This window comes from Solanum verrucosum, unplaced genomic scaffold (assembly GCF_900185275.1).
Source record: "Solanum verrucosum unplaced genomic scaffold, falcon-dt-bn FXZP01000080.1, whole genome shotgun sequence".
NCBI lineage: Eukaryota > Viridiplantae > Streptophyta > Magnoliopsida > Solanales > Solanaceae > Solanum > Solanum verrucosum.
The window spans coordinates 612,739-628,352 of record NW_026020097.1 but is presented as its reverse complement, the minus strand read 5'-3'; the positions used below and the strand labels follow the sequence as shown (position 1 = coordinate 628,352).

Genomic DNA, 15,614 nt, shown 5'->3' with positions numbered 1-15,614 from the left:
AAAGATATTTTCTAAAAAAATGTTTTTCATTCACCAACCAAACACTAAAAAATATTTTCTACTCATCAACTAAACATGAGAAAATAAATTAAAAATTCACTTGTTTTCTAAGAACATTTTCCAGGAAAACATTTTACTTCATACCAAACACACCCCAAAATTCAATCCAAGTTTTACTAAGCTTAATTGTTTCATTTGTTCTTTTAAAATATTTTAATATCTATTAAAATATTTTTTTTCTTTCAATGGCTATATATAACATATCAAGTTGAAAAAATATTTTTTTTAAAACAAAAATATTTGACAAAAATTTTCATGAGCCAATTCGGGTTACTCATCATCCTAATTTTTAATGGATTGGATAAAAAAGTTAATGAATGAGCGAATCAATAATTTGTCCAAACTTAAACGGATTGAGTTTGATTTTGCCACCCCTACTCTACGAAACAGCTATAGATACAATATATACTACCACATGGAGAACCAGGTTCAAGGAAACGAGTAATGAGGACTCATATTTTATCAGTGAATGAATTTAACTTGCATAAATAACAATAAAATCATAGAGTGACCATCAGCAAAATGAAAACAGCAACTTATGGGACAAAGACATAAATGGCCATATGGGTGAAGTTGTCGACACTGGATGACCAAGAAGCTTAAAAAACACTTTTGAGGCTTTGTAGTCTTTTTTCAACTAATTTTGGCACGTGTATAGAACTATATCATTATCGTATAGAATATGTATCACTACTGATATTCTCTTATTATAGGAGACTTGATGTTGAAGCAGACATGTCTAATCAATGTGTCAGTTTTAGTAAGGGTATTTTTGGAAAATAATTTTTTTGGTTCTATTTAATTAAGGGTCATTTGGTAGTGTATCAGGAGAAATATTTCATGTATTATGTATGGTACTATTTAGGAAAAATTACCTAAATACACATCTTATTTTATCATAATCTCTAAAATTCTCTACCATTTTAAAAAAAAATTAAAAACTCCCTCTCGGATACATCACTCTCCTCTCGCTAATACATACCTATCCCCCTCTCAGATACATCCCTCACCTATGTATCTGGATGTCTGTTAATGTATCCGGAAGTCTACTGATGTATCCAGAAGTCCAGTGATGTATTCGAAATCCATAAATTTTAAGGGATTTTGGTAATTTGAAAAAGAGTAAGAAAATAATGTAATTAGCTCTTAACACTATGAAATTTAGGTAAATTATACAATTATTTAGTACTAGTTTGATAGGAATTTTGGGCCTAGGTACATGATATTATAGAGTGTGTACTAGTGAGATATAAGATTTAATACAATGGGATTAATTTTTGGTGTCTCCGACGGTGGTGGCCGGTACATTGGCAGACTTGGTCTATAGTTTATTTGTGGGTAAATCAGGTGGGTTAAATGGGTTATGAACGGGTATTTAAAATTTGGGTTAAATAATTGGTCAACTCGGGTTGTGGCTTATGATTGAGCCACATGTACAAAATGAGTGTTCCGTTAGTGTGACGGGCAAATGTGCATTGATTATTGGATGGCAAGGGCTCTGATGGACAAAAAGTATGACGGAGGGTATTGACATACTATTTTTGAAAGTTCGGGGATATATTTATCCTTTTTCTCATAATAATTATTAGATATTTATTTTACACTTAATAAGATGATTTTAAATCGCCTAATTTACACCTTTAAAAAAAGTTAGTTTCAACTATATATACAATAAAATAATTAATTTACAACAAATATAATCATGTTTATTTACATAAAAAATAGAATGAAGTTTCAAACACATCTGAATTATCTCCTTTTTTTGAGTTTCATACTTAGACTATTGAGAATATGAGTTTCATACCTAAAATATCCCTCATTAGTTTGAGTTCCCATTCAGCATTAATCAAGCATCTTGAGGCACAAATGAATCACTTGTCATCTCAAATGAATCATTGGATGAAAGATAGGAAGACACTTTTCTTAATCCATAGAATGATGGCCATTTGTTACTAGAAGTGGAAAAGTACTTGAAGGTGTGGGGTAATGAACACAAAAATGTTGTGTGTGATAAGAAGAGTTATGATAAGTTGAAGGATGGGGTGAAGCCTAGTAAACCCATGCTGATTTTTAATGAAAATGGCATTGTGGAAGAGGAAAGTTCAAAGGATGAGATCTTAGCAGCAGATCACTCGTTTGCCTCCAAGGTTCAAACTCAATACCAGAAGATAAAGAACTATGATTCCTTTTATGAACAATTAGCATGTTACAATAAATACAATCTTCTTACATAAGATGAAATCACTATTCAGATATCTTGTCGCGCACAGTTCTTCCCAGCTTTTGGCAGAGGGTTTATCATACTCATGGATTACGCGATAGCATTCAGGACAATTTGAGTATGTTGGTGTTTGCTTCCTCATTCTATGTCTTGATAAAGAAGGTACTGTACAATTCCATGCTCAATCTAGTATACCCAGCATGGATGGCGAAAATTGAATATTTTGCAGAAACATTTATCAAAATCAAAGATGGAAACTTCAATTAGTGGGATCCAGGCCGTAACTCAAACATCACGCCGTGCTCGCTCAAACTACCTCCAGATAATCTTCTCATTTTCTGCCATAGCCTCCTGGTTTTTCCTTTTCTCAGAGGACCTGAGCTAGAGTACCTCCTAAATGAATCAGATTTTTGCCTTCCGTATCTTGCTAACGGACTCAGTAAATCTGACATTGAAAGTCCCCTCTCAACATCCAGCTCACTGTCAGAGTTAGAAACTGGGGATTGAGGTTGTATAGGGTTCAGGACTTGGCTTGAAGTTGTACTAATCCTAGTATCCATGTCAATAGACAGATCATCTTGGCTACAACTTCGAGACACTACGTCTTTTGTCTGTCCACATTCGTTACATACCAGCTTTAAGGCCTGGACAACCTCACCCATGAAAGGTCTGTGTGATACCTCTGGTTGAACACACATTGACGCAATAGCAGCTACTTTTACAATGTCATCGAAAGGGAAATCAGGCCCCAAATTACGGTCCACAATCAACTCCAGACCTTCTTCACTCGTTAGGAGTGGGCGTGCCCAAGCCACTAAATTCTCTTGACCTGGTGGCTGAGACATATCCACTGGCTTTTTTCCAGTTAGCAGCTCAAGAAGGACAACACCATAGCTGTAAACATCACTCTTTACGAGTAGATGCCCTGTCATAGCATATTCTGGAGCTACGTACCTGGTAAAATAACAAAGTCAGAAGTGTACAACAGAAGAATGAAATGTTATGCATAGTCAGTTTCAATTGATTGAGGACAATCCGTCCACTATGTAATAACACCTTTCGAGTAAAAATAAATAAGGCATTCAAAAGGAAAAAAAATTATACTCCAGGAAAGCAGACCAGCTGATCTGCTTAAGGGGTTTGGGACTTTGTCAGTCATAAACGGGACGAAGGCTGGCCTAATGAAAATACAAATATTAAGTCAGATGAATATATTACCCAAAAGTTCCCATGACTCGAGTGGATATGTGTCTTTCTCCTTCATCTAATGCAGCTCTAGCCAAACCAAAATCAGACACTTTCGGGGTGAAATCATGTTCCAGTAAGATGTTACTAGACTTAAAATCCCTGTGTATGACACGGGGACTGGAATCTTCATGTAAATAGGCCAGGCCTCGGGCAGCACCAAGTGCTATTTTCATTCGGGCATTCCAATCAAGTGGAGAACTTTCCTTGTCAACACCTGAAAGACTGTTTTTTAGCCAGTCTGAAATCTAAATACACATGACTTCAACCAAAAAAGTTACGAGTGATCCAAATTGAATATTACCATGAAGGTGAGATTCCACGCTGCCATTTGGGATGAGCTCATAAAGTAAACAGCGACTGCGCTCCTCAAGACATATACCTATCAACTTGACCAAGTTCCTATGATGGAGGCGGCTAAGCATCTCTACTTCAGCCAAAAATTCACGACCACCCTGTTGGTCATCTCTCTTGAGGACTTTCACTGCCACTTTCATCCCATCATCAAGCACACCACTATAAACACGACCAAATCCCCCTTCACCTAGTACTCTTGCTTCATTGAAGCTGTCAGTTGCTCTATCAATTTCCTTTGAAGAAAATGTTCTAGCTGAACCAGTATAAGCAGCAAAGCTTGAACTAAAGGATAATGTAGGAGAGTTCGGCCTACTCCCAATCATGGAGGCTGCAATCCCTACACCATGCATAAAGATCAGGAAATAATTCTATTAAGTCTTTATTACACAAGACTTGTGAGAATCACATATTTGTACACATTTTAGATGCATATTAATAAATTTGTGAAGTTTGAAGGTTCCTGAATGCACCCATTAAGAGTTGATACTTCAAGATATTCCAGTCAAAAGATATTGGATGACTCACCATATTAACATTATGCAACTAACCAGATAACTTTTCCTATATTCCATTTCATAATTTTGGACATTTCATTCCATTGTATGCTCAGGATAAGTAGTAAAAGTAACCGAGTTGAGCAACATATAGCATATTCAAAACTCCAATATGATTTACTTTCCCCTAACATAGTATTTTCCTGGCATGCTACAAAGGCATGGCGATAATGAGAGGCTAGGCTTCTGAAGTTTACTGTTTGAATGTCTTTTTCAGCATGAAAGAAGAAAACTAACACAGAGAATACGAACACTAGGCAAACCACATGGCAGTAGATCATTTACATGTCAAGAGAAGGATTTCACCTGACGACTTTGCAAGGGATGGTAATGTAGTTGGTGGAGTTGGTTCTAACTGATATCTGTGATCTCTATGTCTGAAAAGCAAAACCCATGCAACGGCACAACATAAAATAACTGCGACAGAGGCTGACAACACAATTACTGCTATGACACTCCGATTCGGCCCACTTTTGTGCTGTTGCCCCCTCACATCAACTCCAAGGGGCTGTATGGTCCTTCCGTTATTATCACCAGGATATGGTTGGCTACCTATGGTATCAATGTCTGAAGCTGCTGAAGGAGGAGAGGGAGGAAGACCTGTACATATAACAATTCTATTTAGTTACTCGGGACATAGCATGTGGCATCAAGATGACACAATGGCATTAGGAATGATTCTATACCTGGATATTGCACATATAATACATCATAATCACCAAAAAGTGATTTTATAACAATTTGTTTGTGCCAGAATCTTTGTGATGTCATAAATGCTGTAGTGTTATCAAATTTTTCTCCGAGGGGTACCAAATCAATAAGGACAATGGTCTTTTCTGGATACTGGCTGGCTGAATTTGCTCCCATTATACGAACTTGACTTGGATCCATAAATACCCCAACAGAAACTTCTGTAGCTAACTCTGAAACCAAAGGGAAGAATGTGTAGAGTGCTACACTAAGGCGTAGTCCAATTTGCATGGGCAAGACACAAACACAAGGTGCTTTGGGTGGACCATTTGTGAAAGGCTCCGCACAAGCCAATGAAGCGCAATCTGCAACATCAACGTCATGTTTAGAATAGTCAATGGGGCAAAACCTGGCAACTTGTGCATGTAAAATCTATATCATTTAGAGGAGAAATCAGAGGCAGATAAAACATACCTTCATTAGGAGGTGGAGGTGGTAGTGCTTGAAATGGATGCGGTATCTTTGGATGCCTTGGTGAAGACCCAGAGGGAGACATTTTAGGGGAAAGAAATGGCTCTTGCAATGACAAAGATGATATAGAGATAAGCATTAACTATGCATAGGAATGAAAATAAAATATAAGGTTAATGCCTTGACTATGGATTGCATGAAAAGGGAACATATGCCATACTCTTACTTTTAGTTGGTCTAGATGAAGCACTTGGAGACGGTGATATTGCAGGAGAATCATGACTTTCTGGAGAAGTTAAAGGCGCAAGCATCGGTGGTACTGACAATCCTGTAAAGTAGGAGTTATCAGAATCACTTTTTTTCTTTTCGCTATTCATTTTTCTTTCAGAGAGGCAAATGGATGGTCAACTGAGGATGACTAGAATGACCACAAACCTGCAGTTAACGGTGAATGAGAGTGGTGCCTAAGGTTAGTCTTTGGATATGATTTTGAGTGAAACGAAGGAGATGAAGAAATCAATGGACCTTCATTAAATATTGACTGAATTCTGGTTAGTGTCGTATATCAGAATGAGGATATCAACTGACATTTCTCAAGTAAGATACAGAACCTAGTTCAGTTGAAACAGGAGGATAAACTTCATAGGATGACGGAGTGATTTCTGTCATATTATCTTTTAGGTAGTGATCCCTCTGAAATGAGATTGAAGGTGCAGATAAGGGAGGATATGATCCTTCCACAGGGGGAGAATTAGGGAATTTATGAGGAGGAGCATTAGTAGAGCACCCCATGGCTTTGTGTTCAGTATGTGCGACAAGAGGAGAAGAAATCCTTCGGTGACATAATTGGCCATTCCTCGTGCTGCTGATGATAAGAAATGATAGCAGAAAAATATTGATATACCTTTTGCTGGATGCTGATGGTTCATTCCCTTAGTAGGTGCAACAGTTGGAGCAATTGCTCTTTTACGGTTGATGCTTGGCCACGGAGTTGATACAGGGGATATATCATGCTTAACTACAGTAATAACACTGACTCAAATTAAATATGCTGACAGTGCCACTTTGAAAACCAAGTAGCTATTTAACAGAAAAAATGGGAAAACGAAATAAAACACATTCTTATATCTTTCTGAAGGCAAGGACAATCCAAAAAGAGGAGCACTGACTATTTCAACTTCGAACACATTCAGTAGGCATCAGTTCATTTTTCTTAGCTAGTTCTACATTGGCAATCATTAACAATTTGGAAGCAAGCAAGCCTCTAGTTAAGATTCTATTGATTTGGTTTTTTACTTGAGGAGGTGACTACTTGAGGTACAATTGCCAAGAGTATGTGTAGATTGCATCAAGCCAAAAAATATTTGGTTGAAATATGAAAGTACATGTACATGAGCAACACTAGCAAGCACTGTTACCTGGTGAAACGGATGGAGGTTTTAGAGGATGTCTTGGATGGCTGGGTGGTGAATTGTTAGGCAACCTCCTCGGAGGTGGTGCAACTGTCGCTGCAAATTCAGCGCATAGATGATCAGATCTTGTTTATAAACAATTTATTTGCAGAAATATCACTCACTAAATACACGGAGGAAGTATACCTGGTGGAATAGATGGTGAAACTTTTGGATTGGTTGGCCGAGCGGGCAGTGGATTTTGCGGCTTTTCCCTTGGAGAAGGCGCATTAAGGACTGAATGCAATGAGAGAAAGCTCTATAATGTAAAAATTCATGCATTCATGATCACATCTAATTTACACTTCATTTTTTTTCTTATGAAGTATCACATGCTTCCTTTGTGCCGTTTTTATATGACAATCTTTCTTTCTTAGTCTGTTCTAAAAAGAATGACACCTTTTTATATTAAGAAACTCTTCAACCTTAAAACTTTCATTTTACCTGTTAGAATAGAAATAAGTATTTCCTACTTAGAATAGAAATAAGAATAGGAATAGGAATAAGAATAGGAATCCTAGTTGGAAAAGGATTCCAATGTAGTGTCTATAAATAGGGTCTCAATGTAACTATTTAGATACACAATTCAATAATATTTTTCATATATATTTCTCACATGGTATCAGAGCATTGGTGAGAACAAACAAGTCACCGTATGTCTATGTCAATTTCCGGTGACTGTTGGGTCTGATTTTGTTATACTTTTTTCTTTCTGTGGGTGTTGTGCGAAAACCAACACCACCACGAGGCTCGGAAAGCCCCCGCGACCAAACCCCAGCCAAAACCACCGGAAAACACCACCCCACGCGCTCTCACGCGCCTATCGGAGGTGGCAGTTTCCGGCGAGATCTGTCTCACGCGCCGGCGCGTGAGGGCTTTTCTGATCATATTTTTTTGAGATTTTTTTGACAGTTGGGGTCGTCCAGCCAATCCGACCAGGCCCATACTGTTTTTGACCAGATCCGATCGCCGGAATTAGAGTTCCAGCTATTTCCAGGCAGTTTCCGGCGACTTTTCTTCGAGATTTGAATTTTCCGAGACAAATTTAGCATAATGTCTTTTGGGTGTGATGTTTTTGGTTCCAAAAATATGGGGATTGGAAGTTCTAGCCCTATAATCACTTCAGAACTTTTATTGGGAAGTTCAAACTATTTATCTTGGGCTTCCTCGGTTGAGTTGTGGTGCAAGGGTCAAGGTGTCCAAGATCACTTAACGAACAAGGCTTATGAGGAAGATGCAAAAGCCAAAGCACAATGGGAGAAAGTAGATGCTCAATTATGTAGTCTCCTATGGCGTTCTATTGATTTCAAGTTGATGCCCTTGTTTCGCCCATTCCAGACGTGTTATACAGTTTGGGAAAAGGCTCGTGCTTTATACACTAATGACATATCTCGATTCTATGATGTGATATCTCGATTGACCAACTTAAAGAAACAAGAATCCGATATGTCTACTTTCTTAGGACAGGTACAGGCAGTCATGGAGGAATTTGACACATTAATGCCAGTTACTACGAATGTGGAAAAACAACAAGAACACAGACAAACATTGTTTCTAGTTCTTACTCTTGCTGGACTTCCTCCTGATCATGATTCTGTACGTGATCAGATTTTAGCTAGCCCTACAGTTCCTACAATCGATGAATTATTCTCTCGTCTCCTTCGTCTTGCGGCACCTCCCAGTCACAAGGTAGTTTCATCACCCACTGTTGACTCATCTATTCTTGCATCTCAAACCTTTGAAAAGCGTACATATCAATCTATGGAGAATCGGCGAGGAGGAAGGCGTTTTGGGAAACCTCGATCCAAGTGTAGTCATTGTCATAAGCCTGGACACACTCGTGATATATGTTATATTTTGCATGGTCCACCACCCAGTTATGATCCTATTGTTCTAAAGGAATATAATGAGTTCCTTCGAAATCGCGCAAGTAAACAGACATCTCCACCAGTAGCATATGGTGCTCAACCTAATCAACCATCCAATAATGCTCATATTGCTCAGACAGAATATGATGAGTTCCTTCAGTATCGTGCAAATAAGCAAACGTCTCCACAAGTAGTTTCGGTTGCACAACCTGATGTCTCTGTTGCGGGTAATTCTTTTGCTTGTGTGTCGCAATCTAGTACTCTTGGAACATGGGTCATGGACTCTGGGGCTTCTGATCATATCTCTGGTAATAAATCACTTTTATCCGATATTGTTTATTCACAATCTCTTCCAGCTATTACTTTAGCCAATGGGATCCAAACCAAACCAAAAGGGGTTGGAAAAGCCAAACCCCTATCTTCTGTCACCCTAGACTCTGTTCTTTATGTCCCTGGTTCTCCTTTTAATCTAGCATCTGTTAGTCGTTTGACGAAAGCCCTACATTGTAGCATAACTTTTTTCGATGATTTTTTTCTCATGCAGGACCGCAGTACGGGACAGATGATTGGAACAGGACATGAATCACAAGGCCTTTACTATCTTACCTCTTCAAATTCCTTAGCAGCATGCTCCGTTACAGATTCCCCAGATTTAATTCACAAACGTTTGGGACATCCGAGTCTATCCAAACTGCAAAAGATGGTGCCTAGTTTGTCTAGTTTATCCACATTAGATTGTGAGTCGTGTCAACTTGGGAAACACACTCGTGCTACGTTTTCTCGTAGTACTGAGGGTCGTTCAGAGTCTATTTTTTCATTAGTTCATTCTGATATTTGGGGTCCTAGTAGAGTCAGTTCCACCTTAGGATTTCGTTATTTTGTTAGTTTCATTGATGATTATTCAAAATGTACTTGGGTTTTCTTAATGAAAGATCGTTCTGAGTTATTTTCTATTTTCAAAAGTTTCTTTGCTGAAATACAAAATCAGTTTGGTGTTTCTATTCGTACTTTTCGTAGTGATAATGCCTTAGAATACTTATCCTCCCAATTTCGGGAGTTTATGACTCACCAAGGCATTATTCACCAGACTACTTGTCCATACACCCCTCAACAAAATGGTGTAGCTGAAAGAAAAAATCGGCATCTTATTGAGACCGCTCGTACTCTTCTCCTTGAATCCAATGTTCCATTGCGTTTTTGGGGAGATGCAGTTCTTACGTCTTGTTATTTGATAAATAGAATGCCCTCTTCTTCTATTCAGAATCAGGTTCCCCATTCCATACTGTTTCCTCAGTCACATCTCTATCCTATCCCTCCTCGTGTCTTTGGGAGCACATGCTTCGTTCATAACTTAGCCCCAGGAAAAGATAAATTAGCTCCTCGTGCCCTCAAATGTGTCTTTCTTGGTTACTCTCGAGTCCAAAAAGGGTATCGTTGTTATTCACATGATCTTCATCGATACCTTATGTCTGCTGATGTTACATTTTTTGAGTCTCAGCCTTACTATACATCTTCTGATCATCCTGATGTCTCTATGGTCTTACCCATACCTCAGGTTTTACCTGTGCCAACCTTTGTGGAATCTACGGTTACTTCTACATCTCCAGTTGTAGTGCCACCACTACTAACTTATCATCGCCGTCCACGTCCAACCCTAGTCCCAGATGATTCATGTCATGCGCCAGACCCTGCTCCTACTGCGGACTTGCCTCCTCCTAGCCAACCGCTTGCACTTCAAAAAGGTATACGATCCACTCGAAATACTAACCCACATTATACCTTCTTAAGTTATCATCGTCTATCATCACCCCATTATGCATTTGTGTCGTCTTTGTCCTCTATTTCCATTCCTAAGACTACAGGTGAAGCACTTTCTCATTCTGGATGGAGGCAGGCTATGGTTGATGAGATGTCTGCTTTACATAAGAGTGGTACTTGGGAGCTTGTCTCCCTTCCTGCAGGTAAATCTACTGTTGGTTGTCGTTGGGTTTATGCAGTCAAAATTGGTCCAGACGGTCAGGTTGATCGACTTAAGGCTCGCCTTGTTGCCAAAGGGTATACTCAGATATTTGGGCTAGATTATAGTGACACTTTCGCTCCTGTGGCTAAAATTGCATCTGTTCGTCTTTTTCTATCTATGGCTGCCGTTCGTCATTGGCCTCTTCATCAGTTGGACATTAAGAATGCTTTTCTGCATGGTGATCTTGAGGAAGAAGTCTATATGGAGCAACCACCTGGTTTTGTTGCTCAGGGGGAGTCTGGTAGCCTTGTATGTCGATTGCGCAGGTCACTCTATGGTCTAAAACAGTCTCCTCGAGCTTGGTTCGGGAAGTTCAGCACAGTAATTCAGGAGTTTGGCATGACTCGTAGTGGAGCTGATCACTCTGTGTTTTATCGGCATTCTGCACCAAGTCGATGTATCTATTTGGTTGTTTACGTTGATGATATTGTTATCACCGGTAATGATCAAGATGGTATCACCGATTTGAAGCAACATCTCTTTAAGCACTTCCAAACTAAAGACCTTGGCAGATTGAAGTATTTTCTAGGTATTGAGGTTGCTCAGTCTAGATCAGGTATTGTTATTTCTCAGCGCAAGTATGCCTTAGACATTCTTGAGGAGACAGGGATGATGGGATGTAGACCTGTTGACACTCCTATGGATCCGAATGTTAAACTTCTTCCAGGACAGGGGGAGCCACTTAGTAATCCTGAAAGGTATAGACGACTTGTTGGAAAGTTGAATTATCTCACAGTGACTAGACCTGACATCTCTTTTCCTGTGAGTGTTGTAAGTCAGTTTATGACTTCCCCTTGTGATAGTCATTGGGAAGCAGTTGTTCGTATTCTGCGATATATAAAGTCAGCTCCCGGTAAAGGACTACTCTTTGAGGATCAAGGCCATGAGCATATCATTGGATATACAGACGCTGATTGGGCAGGATCACCCTCTGACAGACGTTCGACATCCGGATATTGTGTTTTAGTAGGAGGTAATTTGGTGTCGTGGAAGAGCAAGAAACAGAATGTGGTTGCTCGATCTAGTGCAGAATCAGAATATCGAGCAATGGCGACAGCAACTTGTGAGCTAGTTTGGATCAAACAGTTGCTGGGAGAACTAAAATTTGGCAAAGTTGATAAGATGGAACTTGTGTGTGATAATCAAGCGGCTCTTCATATCGCATCAAATCCAGTGTTTCATGAAAGGACTAAGCACATTGAGATTGACTGTCACTTTGTCAGAGAAAAGATACTCTCGGGAGATATTGTTACGAAATTTGTGAAGTCAAATGATCAGCTTGCAGATATCTTCACCAAGTCCCTCACATGTCCTCGTATTAATTACATCTGTAACAAGCTAGGTACATATGATTTGTATGCACCAGCTTGAGGGGGAGTGTTAGAATAGAAATAAGTATTTCCTACTTAGAATAGAAATAAGAATAGGAATAGGAATAAGAATAGGAATCCTAGTTGGAAAAAGATTCCAATGTAGTGTCTATAAATAGGGTCTCAATGTAACTATTTAGATACACAATTCAATAATATTTTTCGTATATATTTCTCACATTACCCTTTCATGACATGCTCCTATAGCCATAAAAATATCATCATATGTTTAAGAAGACAAATTCTAAGGCTACCTTTGGTATGCATTGGAAGTCTTTCTTTCTTTCTTTTTAACCTCTGTGCCCAATCAAACACCACCGTATAAAATGAAATGGAGGGAGCACTAGATAAATATAGTGTGAATACCTGGTGGAATAGATGGTGAAACTTCTGGAATGATTGGGTGGGTGGGCAGAGGATTTTGTGGCTTTCCCCTTGGAGAAGGTGCATTCAGGACTGAGCAAAATAATGTACAAAATTTAATGGCATCCGTGATCAGATCTAATTTACTCTGAACTTCATTCTAACATGAATGTCACACTTTCTTTTAGAAAAAAGACAAGGATACCTGGTGGAATGGATGGTGAAATTTCTGGATTTCTTGGGAGGGTGGGCAGTGAATTTCGCGGCTTTCCCCTTGGAGCAGGCGCATTCAGGACTGAGTTAAATAACAGCAAAACAAAATAATGTGATAATCATTTTCTATCTTAAGATACTGTGTCAAAACCAAAATTATCGTCAGCCAATTATTACCCGGGGCAATTGAGGGGAGAGGACTCTCTGGAGACTTGCTCTCACTGGGTGGCATAGATCCAGGTAGCGGTGGAGCTTTAGTTGGTGCATCTTCAGTAGATTTCCTTCCAGGTGACGAGACTGGTGCTGCTCTCCAAAAAAATTATCAACTTAAACAGAAATCAAGTCATTTCAACATTATGACTACAGTCAGCCACATACCTGGAGCTTCTGGAACAACAACAGGCTGTTCAGTATGTCGATGCTCTCTCTTAGGAGCACTCGGAGGCAGAACTGGAGCGGGATCATTCCACACTATTGGAGGAGGAGGAGATGGTAGAGAAACAATTTGTGGTGGGGCTGAATTGATTGCGGGTGGAGCTGAACTAGGTGGTGGCAATATTATGGGAGCACTTGGTTGCAGAGACGGTGTAAGAACTTCTCTCGGTGGAGGGACAGGGGGGGACATCAGTGGTGGAAAGACATTTGCAGGAGGAGATGTTACTGAGTTAAAAAAAAAAACATAAGATGAATAACATAAAGCATCAAATTTGGTTAATAGATTTGGAAGCCAAGAATCACGGTCTGACCATTTAACTCAAATGCAGGAGCAGGTGCATTACTTGTGGATGCATTCCCATGAGAGACAAAAGAGGGTATTCCCTCTTCAACAGGAGGAACTGCAGAGGATGCTGACGGAGAGGGCGATAAACTGACGCCTAAAATGAATTCCAAAAAAATTATATTAGGTTAGATATGCAGTTCTTCATTTGAAAAGATTCTCCATTTCACAAAAAACTTAGTGGAAATGACAGCTCGAACACAGATAAAAAGACATTAGCAAAATCATTTCCCTCCTTTTCAACATACTTAGATTAATTACAATCATAAAGCGTATACGGAGGGGATGATGAACGTGAACAGTTTATCATTTTTTTCCATGGTCTTACATTACATGTCTGAGTAACTTATTTGCAAATAAATCGACAAGGCAATACATCCCAACAAGATGGCACGCCATTGAAATAAAACCAGGCTAATTATCCCATGGTGGATTAATATAGTCATTGCAGGCATCAATTTGCAACCAACCGGTAAGAAGCTTTAATTAGAACAAAATAAGTAGGGACTATAAAGGGAAAATCAGTGATCAATGAAACAGTTAAATTGCAAAAACAAAACCAAGCTAGAGAACTCAAGGCACAAATTTCAGTTTGGCATAAAAACACGAGTAAACAAAATTCAGAATGTAATAGTCTCATTCCCTCACACACACACACCAGATGAATCAATCTGATTTGAGTGCTACAAAATTATCAAATCTGGGACCAAAATTCAGAACTCAAAATTACCAATACTAAACTTACTGAGCACAAAACTCATAAATAAATAAATAAATAATTAGGTAGTTGAAGAAGTAGAGAAAGAGAAGAATTTACCTGCAGATCCCTTAGAGAAAGCAAAGGCACATAATTCCAGCACCAAACAAACAAGTTGCAGCTTCACTCCACCCATCCCATAAACCTCACAACATAAGCAGAAAATATGTACCAAAAAAAAGAGATAAAATTAGATAAGTTGAAGCAATAACAAAGAAAAAAAAGGAAAATTGAGAAAGAAGCAATGAAGAGGCAGAAACGCCCAAAAATGGGGTGTAAGGAGGAGCATAAGAAGGTGTGTTTGTGAGATTAACATGCTATACATAGGCGTTTCAGGTAGCATGTGAGTGAGCAATTAAACTATTAAAGCTAAACTAATAAGCTTTTAGCTAAAACACAAACACCCTTTACTATAACAACTAACAGCTACTACCTTTTTAACAAACACACACAAAACTGTGACTGTGAACCTTAATTTTTACATCATATTATATTTTTTTGTTTTCTTTTTTTTAAAAATAAAAATTAAAAACAGTATAAAAATCATATCATTCTTTGTTGTTTTCGAAAATACACTTACCTAGAATAATTTAAGAGAGAGATTGTACAAAAAAAACTTCTTTTTTTAATTACAAGTGGTAAGCACTGTACTCTCTATTACCTTTACTTGTCGAGAATTAACTTAGGTACACCCCTTCAAAAGGTAAAAAATATAATAATTTTATTATATCAAAATTTAATGTTTTGAAAAAATTATTAAAAAATGACTATGTTTAATAATAAAAATAAATTAAAAAATTAAATGATGAATTATTTTATTTTCAACTTTAATATAATGAACAAGTTAAAATTAGCGATTTTAAAATTATTAGTTATTATTTTATTGGGGGTGTAAATAGGAAGAAGAGACAATTAATGGTGCAACTCTTTTTGGTTGGATTACATGTATATAGACTGATATGCAGAGTTATGAGATTCTCCATCAAACTTTTTTACCAAGCAACAAGTATCAATACCTTAGGGAAACCAAGTAATATTGATTATAAAAAAATCTAGGTCATTAAATTATGTTTGGCACACATATTTAGTTGTAATTAGTTTACAGATAATTTTATTGTATAATAATTAGAGGATTTGGTCTGAAATTTTAGGGATTTGTGTAGTTGATCCTGGTTTTAGGTAATTGATGTTGTGAG

The 15,614-nt window shown here is 38.2% G+C and overlaps 1 protein-coding gene across 1 annotated transcript; it reads right to left on the bottom strand.

Annotated features, from left to right (window-relative positions):
- Nucleotides 1–2,203: 2,203 nt before the first annotated feature.
- LOC125824871 (receptor-like serine/threonine-protein kinase ALE2) lies at nt 2,204–14,557 on the bottom strand. Its single transcript, XM_049504222.1, has 15 exons — nt 14,479–14,557; nt 13,630–13,758; nt 13,262–13,543; nt 13,061–13,186; nt 12,876–12,965; nt 12,674–12,763; nt 7,017–7,106; nt 6,503–6,616; nt 5,819–5,926; nt 5,602–5,703; nt 5,124–5,492; nt 4,744–5,037; nt 3,831–4,220; nt 3,500–3,743; nt 2,204–3,235 (listed from the first exon to the last, which is right to left on the bottom strand). The coding sequence occupies exons 1-15, from the start codon at nt 14,552–14,554 to the stop codon at nt 2,545–2,547; spliced, it is 3,195 nt and encodes a 1,064-aa protein (XP_049360179.1). The 5' UTR covers nt 14,555–14,557; the 3' UTR covers nt 2,204–2,544.
- Between the last annotated feature and the right edge of the window lie 1,057 nt (nt 14,558–15,614).